The sequence below is a fragment of the Suncus etruscus genome, chromosome 15 (genome assembly GCF_024139225.1).
Source record: "Suncus etruscus isolate mSunEtr1 chromosome 15, mSunEtr1.pri.cur, whole genome shotgun sequence".
NCBI classification, from domain to species: Eukaryota; Metazoa; Chordata; class Mammalia; order Eulipotyphla; family Soricidae; genus Suncus; species Suncus etruscus.
Window position 1 is genome coordinate 35,819,537 of NC_064862.1, and position 9,059 is coordinate 35,828,595.

A 9,059-nucleotide genomic window follows, 5' to 3' on the forward strand; every position below is an offset into this window, starting at 1 on the left:
GCATCGATTCCAAAAAGTGAGATAAAGATTTGTGAGTTTCTTACCCTTGGTTTCATTAGTAAATGAAATCTAAGTTGCTGAGAAAAATAAACTAACTGGCCAAGATTAGCAAAAACAAAAACAAACAAAAACAAAAACTAAAACAAAACACAAAAACCCAGCACTAATTCCTTGCTGTAGTGAAAACTATGGTTGGTAGCAAAAAGAACAGAGATGAAATATTTAAAGTGATTTTGTTTTGGAAGTGATGAGAATTATTCACAAAAAGAAGAGAAAAGTGAAATCTTAGATCCATCATTATACTGTAAACCAATTAAAAATCAGTTAAAATTGAACACAATTTGAAGGAAAAAAGTCCAAATCCTAAAAGAAGCTGCACCTGGGAGCTGAAAGCACCTAAGGAGCAGCTGAATCTGTGCACAGCTGACCCTGGGGATGACTTTTTCATATAATCTCTTCAGTTGATCCGCACATAACACGGCAGGGGGCGCTGTGGGTTTGCCCCTGAATCTGAAACTGTCACTTGGGGGCTCTGCAGTCACTGAGGATCGAAAACTATGATCTCAGAACCCCAGGAGACTGCTGGTGCTCTGACCCCCAAAGCAGCTTTCACCCAAGGTGGGCCCAAAGTCAGCAGGGAAGGGGGTAATTTACATAAAAGATTCTTTCCCGCCCTCCCAGAAGGGAAGATAAAAGGGACTTTGTGTAGTTCTCTCACTTGTGATACAAAAGCTGATGCTGGTGTCTGCAATGGCCTGGACTCCTCTCCTCCTCTTGCTGCTTGCTCACTACCCAGGTAGTGGAAAACAGGGGGAGTGATTATGTGGGAGCTTGTGGGTGAATGGATGTCCTCTTTCATTTATAGAACATGCTATGGTTAATAACCTATCTCATGTCTGTGTCTCCATTGCTCCATTCCAGGCTCCTGGGCACAGTCTGGGCTGACACAGGAAGCATCGATGTCAGGGTCTTTGGGGGAGACAGTCACCGTGTCCTGCTCTGGAACCGAGGACAATGTTGGTAGCAATTATGTAGGCTGGTACCAACAGATTCCTGGTACTGCCCCCAAAACTGTAATGCTTGGAAGTTCTCGACCTTCAGGGATCCCAGATCGGTTCACTGGTTCTGATTCTGGAAACAAGGCCTTTCTGACCATCTCAGATATTCAGCCTGAGGACGAGGCTGATTATTACTGTTCTTCATGGGATGACAGTATAAACCATGGTCACAGTGCTTCAGACTCAAGGAGAAGTGAGACAAAAACCCAGCCCTGCTCTGAGTGCTGACCTCTAAAGCAACCCATGTAAACAGCAGAAAATGGTGCAGTGGAGACTGTTGTGTTTGAGTTAGCCTCTCTGAACACAGAACAGAGTCAAAGGCAGTGATAATTCCTCCTTCTTGAATTTTGATATTAATAGCTGTAGAGAGCTGCCACATGTCAGAAGTCACCCTGTTGTGTTTTATGTATTACAGAGTTCCATAGGCAACTCTAGCATCTAATATCCCAACATTCCCATCCTTCTGCAAAGAACTTAAGAATCATTAATGCATACTCATGGTTCCACTGTCCTCCCTACTTACTCTAAGGAAATCACTAATTCATGCCTAAACTTATGTAGTTTTCTTTTCTGGGAAATTCACAAAGATGGCATCTGAAAAACGATTGCAATCTGCATTTCCTTTATTTTATTTGCTTCTGTTACATAATATTTTGAGGTTCAATCATTGTTTCATGAGCGAAGAGTTCATTCTTAATTGAGCTCACATTGGTTTTGAACCTGTAAAACTTTCTGTGCTGCATCCTTACAACTTCTCTCTACAGATCACACTGTTTCAGCCAACTCACATCTAGTTTCCACTCACCTCTCTCTTGTTAACCACCTCCATCCATTCAGGCACATTTACCTTTTTTCACACCAAACTTTTCTTTCAATCTAAATACTCACTCTCATTGTGTTGTGATTCTTCTTTGGGTTTTCTTTCATGTTTTGTTGGATTTGTATGGCATTTCTATTTTCCAGATGACAAGTTTTATTAACCATATTAAAAATATACTAGTTTTAATACTGAGTCATATTTCACTGTATGAATAGAACACATTTTGTTTATCTGTCCAACTGAGAGTTCTCATTTGGGTTCTTGATTATTTGTTTACTCTTTTTTGTATACAAAGTGCTACTAAGAACAAGATTTTTTTCTTTAAACATAAATCTTCATCCCAAAGTGTAAAAAGTCCAAGTCATACGTTAACATTCTAGTTGATAAGGAACTGGATGATGTATATTTTGAGAATTTGCCTAGATATCTGCCATTAGAATATGAAGTTTTTTGATTGCTTTACACCTTTACCAATACATCCTAATATTTCTCTTTATAGTGTCAGTCACTCTAGTTTGTGTAAAACTTTTTCCTAATCAGTGCTGATTAGGAAATTACCACATTACCAATGACCAATGTTTGGGACAGAATTCTCATGAGCTGCATTATTTTTCTCCAAGGTTGAGCAGGTGAGGCTCTGAGTAGCTCAGATCACTGAAAGAAACTTTAGTTCAATCTATTTTTGAAATTGCATAAACAACCTGATGTTCTCACATGGCAAAATCACCTTGCTCAGAAACAGAAATTCTGTGGATCAAAAGGGATTATTAAGATGAGATCACATTTCCAGGTGAAGTCCACTGGAAAGAGGTATCCTGTGGTACCTAAAACATTAAAGCCCACTTCTTTACACCATAATTGTTGTAGAGGTCACCTTCTAGTCCTTGTTTACCCTTAGTCATCAGTTCTGTCAAACTAATAAATTCCTTTATAAACTGCTTCATTCAGAACTATGAGTTTTACAGATCTTGAGGGCAGGCTATCCCACATCCAAGCAAATGGAGGCATGTTCATTAATCATCCAGGCTTCATAATGCCAGACAACCTTGTGACAATGAAGCATAACAACCGTCTTATTCAAATAAAGATCTCATCAGAAGGTGCAGAGTGGTGGTGTAAGCAGTAGGGCATTTGCCTTGCACATGCTGATGTAATAAGGACCGCAGTTCAATCACCCGGTGTCCCATATGGTCCCCCAAGCCAAAAGCGATTTCTGATGGTATAGCCACAAGTAACCCCTGAGCATCACTGGGTGAGACCCCAAAACCAAAAACAAACAAAAAGGAACATTAGTTCACTATCCCAAGACACAAAAACAACCATTTTTAAGGGCTTATACACATCATTGTTCACCACTGTAGCCTTTAGACAAGAACTAGGCTGTGGGGTCAACCAGATGTTCAAAGGCAGATGGATGAATAATGAAGTTGTTATAAATGCACATTGTCACACCTTGAAGTCCCAAGTAATTATGAAATCATCAATGCATTCACTGTCAGTTCATAAATTCATGCAATATCTGAAATAGAGCTGAGGTGAAGGATATGCTAAGTAAAATAAGTCTGAAATAGAAGACCATAAATCAAATCATCTCTCTTATTTTTGGTATACAGAATAACATGTCAGTTAAAAACATAGCCCAGATTTCAGTAATAAAATGTGTAAGGAAGTAGAGAATTGGAGGGTTGCGAATATAAGAAGAGGTAAATGAAAGGGAGCAAGATAGGTATCACAGTAGTGGTGGTGCAATTTTGCATATGTATATACTGAAATCATATGAAACAGTAACATACATATGGGAGCCTAGGTATAGTGGTGGTGATGTTCAGCTATTGTCTATGTAAATATCTCAGTCATACAAAATATAACGTAAGTTTGAGAGTCAAACTACAATAAATAATCCTAAAAATGTGCTTGTTGGGCCCTGAGTAGTGATGCAAGTGGTAGGGCATCTGCTTTGCATGTGCTAACCTAGGACGGATTTCAATTCGAGCCCCAGTGTCCCCATATCATTCCCCAAGCCAAGAGCTATTTCAGGTGTAATCCCTGAGATCACCAGGTGTGCCCCCCCTCAAATGTGCTTATTAAAGCAGCAGGTAAGGTGGGGGATAGGAACTGAGGGGCATTTAGGGGGAAGTTGACACTGATGGTGGGATAGGTGGTAGAACATTGTATATCTGAAAAAAAGTACAGAGATCTTTGACAAAACACAAATTACTGTGGTGTATGATTGAGAAGACTCTAGGTTGACAGGACATTTTTACTCCTATTATCAGAGCATCACTTTTCCAATAACTAGGACATAGAATAAAATACATGTACATTGATAGAACACTTGCCAAAATAATGATGATATAGTATAGTGGTAAGGATGCTTGTGCCTGCTAGGAATGAATAATTTCCGAGGACAAAGCCACAAATAAGCCCTAAGCAAAGTCATCTGAGGCCCAAGCACTTTTTTCTTAGGCTCCTAAATAATTCATTTGGAAGCTGTGGCATATATACCTATGTCAACAATTACATATATATGAGGAATAATCGGCCAATAAAATGAATACCACTTTACCTTTGGGATAAGTGGACGTAACTTGCATCGATTCCACAAAATGAGATAAAGACCTGTGAGAGTTTACCCTTTGTGTCATTAGTACATGAAATCTAAGTTGCTGAGAAAAATAGACTGGCCAAGATGAGCATAAACAAAAACAAACAAAACAGAAAAACAAAACAAAAAAACAGCACTAATTCCTAGCTGTAGTGAAACCTATGGTTGGTAGGTAAAAGGACAGAGATGAAATATTTGAAGTGATTTTGTTTTGGAAGTGATGAGAAGTATACACACAAAGAGGAGAACAGTGAAATCTTAGATCCATCATTATACTGTAAACCAATTTTAAAAATCAGTTAAAATTGAACACTATTTGAAGGGGAAAAGTCTAAATCCTAAAAGAAGTTGCACCTGGGAGCTGAAAGCACCTAAGGAGCAGCTGAATCTGTGCTCAGCTGACCCTGGGGATGACTTTTTCATATAATCTCTTCGGTTGATCCGCACATAACACGGCAGGGGGCGCTGTGGGATTGTCCCCGAATCTGCTGGAGGAGCTCAGCTCTGAAACTGTCACCTGGGGCTCTGCAGTCACTGGGGATTGAAAACTATGATCTCAGGACCCCAGGAGACTGCTGGTGCTCTGACCCTCAAAGCAGCTTTCACCCAAGGTGGGCCCAAAGTCAGCAGGGAAGGGGGTAATTTACATAAAAGATTCTTTCCCGCCCTCCCAGAAGGGAAGATAAAAGGGACTTTGTGTAGTTCTCTCACTTGTGATACAAAAGCTGATGCTGGTGTCTGCAATGGCCTGGACTCCTCTCCTCCTCTTGCTGCTTGCTCACTACCCAGGTAGTGGAAAACAGGGGGAGTGATTATGTGGGAGCTTGTGGGTGAATGGATGTCCTCTTTCATTTATAGAACATGCTATGGTTAATAACCTATCTCATGTCTGTGTCTCCATTGCTCCATTCCAGGCTCCTGGGCACAGCCTGGGCTGACACAGGAAGAACTGATTTCAGAGTCTGTGGGGAAGACAGTCACCCTCTCCTGCTCTGGAACGTACGACAATGTTGGTAGCAATGATGCAGACTGGTACCAACAGATTCCTGGTGCTGCCCCCAAAACTGTGATGCTTGGAAGTTCTCGACCTTCAGGGATCCCAGATCGGTTCACTGGTACTCGGTCTGGAAACAAGGCCTCTTTGACCATCTCAGATATTCAGCCTGAGGACGAGGCTGTTTATTACTGTTCTTCATGGGATGACAGTATAAACCATGTCACAGTGCTTCAGACTCAAGGAGAAGTGAGACAAAAACCCAGCCCTGCTCTGAGTGCTGCCCTCTAAAGTCTAAAGCAACTCATGTAAACATCAGAAAAATAGTACTTCAGAGGCTGTTGCGTTCGAGTCAGTCTCTCTGAGCACAGACCCACAGAACAGAGTCAGAGTAATGATAATCCCTACTCCTTGAATGTTTGTATAATAGCTGGAGAGAGTTGCCACATGTCACAAGTCACCCTTTTGTGTTTTATATATTAGAGTTGCATAGCTAACTCCAACATCTAATATCATTACATTTCTATCTTTATAGAAATTAAGGATCCTTAGTGGATACCAAGTAATTCCACTGTCCTCCCACTTACTCTAAGAAAATCACTAATCCATATTCTTTTTTTTAACATAAATCTTTATTTAAGCACCATCATTACAAGCATGGTTGTAGTTGTAGTTATAAACAGAATACCCCCCTTCACCAGTGCAACATTCCCACCACCAATGCCCCCCCACATCCCCCACCTCTGCCTGTATTCGCGACAGGTATTCTACTTCTCTCATTCTTTAACATTGTCATGCTAGTTGTTAGTGTAGTTATTTCCCTAAGAGTTCACCACTTTTTGTGGTGAGCTTCAAATTGTGAGCCGGCCCTTTCAGCCCTTCCAGTCCTTAAGTCTATTGTTTCTGGTCCTTATTACAGTAATGTCTTTAATTTTTCTTAAAACCCATAGATGAGGGAGACTATTCTGTGTCTATCTCTCTCCCTCTGACTTATTTCACTCAGTATGATAGATACTTGTACATCCATGTATAGGAAAATTTCATGACTTCAGCTCTCCTGACAGCTGCATAATATTCCACTGTGTATATGTATCACAGTTTCTTTAGCCATTCATCTGTTGAAAGGCATCTTGGTTGTTTCCAGAGCCTGACTATTGTAAATAGGTCTACAATAAATATTTGTGTGAGTCAGAGTTTTTTGAATAGTATTTTTGTGTTCCTAGGGTATATCCCTAGGAGTGGAATAGCTGAATCATATGGAGTTCAATTTCCAGTTTTTGAGGAATCTTCATATTGTTTTCTATAAAGACAGGACAAGACAGCATTCCTACCAACAGTGAGTAAGAGTTCCTTTCTCTCCACATCCCCACCAGCACTGATTGGTCTTGTTCTTTGTGATGTGTGCCAGTCTCTGTGGTGTGAGATGGTACCTCATTGTAGTTTTGATTTGCATCTCCTTGATGATTAGTGATGTGGAATATTTTTTCATGTGCCTCTTTTTTTTTAATTTTTTATTTTTAATTATGAGAACAAAGATGCAAAGAAAGAGGACAAGGTAAAGTTACAGTGGAAGGACAATCACACATAACATAATTCTCAGAAGTCCCCTTGCTGATATCTTAACTTTGAAATTTCAGCCAAAGAATATTAAGATAAATAAGACAGAATCCGTGTACAATTACTTTGTCCCTCAAGTCCCCAGATTGTAACCTCAAATTTTAACTGGGTTCTTTTTAAGGAATAGAGTCAAAGGAGCACAGTAAAAATGGTGTTAGAGTGGCAATTGTTGTTTGCATAGGCCCACCAAAACATGGCCCCCATATGCGCCAATAACACCACATGGCATTGCTCCTTTTTTGCATAGGCACATTAAAATGGGAAAATACTATACATACAAATAAGATCCTATCTAATAGAGATTGGAACACACAAATCTTGTAGTGCAAAGGGACCTTACACCCTGAACATTGATATAATGACCTGGCACAGACCTCAGAAGAAAGGGCATTTTCCATTCACCCCTGAACCAGGGAAGCCATCCACGAAACATCTAGGCTTGTCTATAACATCACCTGGAAGTAATCCTCTACCACGGAAGACCCTACACTGCTCAGATATCGACCTGCTCAAAAGAGACTTCCCTTAACACTGAGAAGACTTAACAAGAACAATGACCTGCTTACAGGGCAGGGCTCCCTGCATTGCCCTTTGATTGTGAGGTGAAAGGAGAGGACGCTCCACATCCTGACTTCAATGTAGAATATGCAGATTCCAGGATCTTTAATACAGAAACATGATACCAACAACAGAGACTGTGTGATAAATAAAAGTGTGTTGGCACTACAGACAATGTCTTGGATTGGACGATCTAACTTGCCTGGAGCCTAGAGTTGGTCTTGTGCCAGGAACCTTCAGGGGTCGGGTCTCTTTGTATTTAGGCCAAGGTTATTCCTTTCCATGTCCCTCATATTTTGGTGGGCCTATGCAATCATGTGCCTCTTGGCCATTTGTATTTCTTCTTTGGGGAAGTGTCTGTTCATTTCTTCTCCCCATTTTTTGATGTGGTTAGATGTTTTTTTTCTTGTTAAGTTCTGTCAGTACTTGTATATCTTAGATATTAGTCCCTTGTCTGATGGTATTGGGTAAATAGTTTTTCTCATTCTGTGGGTAGCCTTTGTATTCTAGACACTATTTCCTTTGAGGTGCAGAAGCTTCACAGCTTAATAGAGTTCCATCTATCTCTGCTTCCACTTGTTTGAAGACTGCTGTTTCCTTCTTGAAGATGCTTTTACTCTCAATGTCATGGAGTGTTTTACCTATGTGTTGTTCTATATACTTATGGTTTGGTTCTGATATGGAGATCTTTAACCCATTTGGATTTGACCTTTGTGCATGGTGTTAGTTGAGGTCTGATCTTGCTTTTCTGCAAGTGGCTGACCATTGTGCCAACAGAACTTGTAGAAGCTTTCCTTGCTCCATTTTGGATTTCTTTCCCCTTTATCAAAGATTAGTTGATTGTATGTGTGGGAACATTCTCTGAATACTCAAGTCTATTCCACTGATCTGAAATCTGTCTTTATTCCAATACCATGCTGTTTTAATAACTATTAGCTTTGTAATACAATTCAAAGTTGGGGAAAGTTATGCCTCCCATAGTCCTTTTCCCAAGTGTTGCTCTAGCTATTCGCGGGTGTTTATTGTTCCAAATGACTTGCAGGAGTGTTTGATCCACTTCTTTGAAGAATGTCATAGGTACCTTTAGAGGGATTGCATTAAATCTGTACAATGCATTGGGGAGTATTGCCATGTTATTTACTTATTTTTTTGGTTTTTGGGTCACACCCGGCATGCTCAGGGGTCACTCCTGGCTATATGTTCAGAAATCAATCCTGGCAGGATCAGAGGGCCATATGGTATGCCAGAATTCAAATCATCATCCTTCTGCATGCAAGGCAAACACCTTACATCCATGCTATCTCTCCGGCCCCTGGATTGCCATTTTAATGATGGTAATCCTACCAATTCATGAACAGAGTGTGTATCTCCATTTCCTTGTGTCCTCTTTTATTTCTTGAAGCAGGG

The 9,059-nt window shown here is 40.3% G+C and overlaps 2 gene segments (V, D, J or C); both read left to right on the forward strand.

Annotated features, from left to right (window-relative positions):
• The first annotated feature begins 747 nt into the window (after positions 1-747).
• LOC126029805 (immunoglobulin lambda variable 1-44-like) lies at positions 748-1,286 on the forward strand. The segment is given in 2 exon segments: positions 748-796; positions 922-1,286. Coding segments are annotated over 2 exon segments (411 nt in total).
• Positions 1,287-5,226: 3,940 nt separating this feature from the next.
• The window catches only part of LOC126029807 (immunoglobulin lambda variable 1-44-like), an 8,175-nt gene continuing 4,342 nt past the window's right edge, over positions 5,227-9,059 (forward strand). Inside the window, 2 exon segments of the V gene segment in view lie at positions 5,227-5,272; positions 5,398-5,726. Coding sequence covers positions 5,227-5,272; positions 5,398-5,726 — 375 coding nt within the window.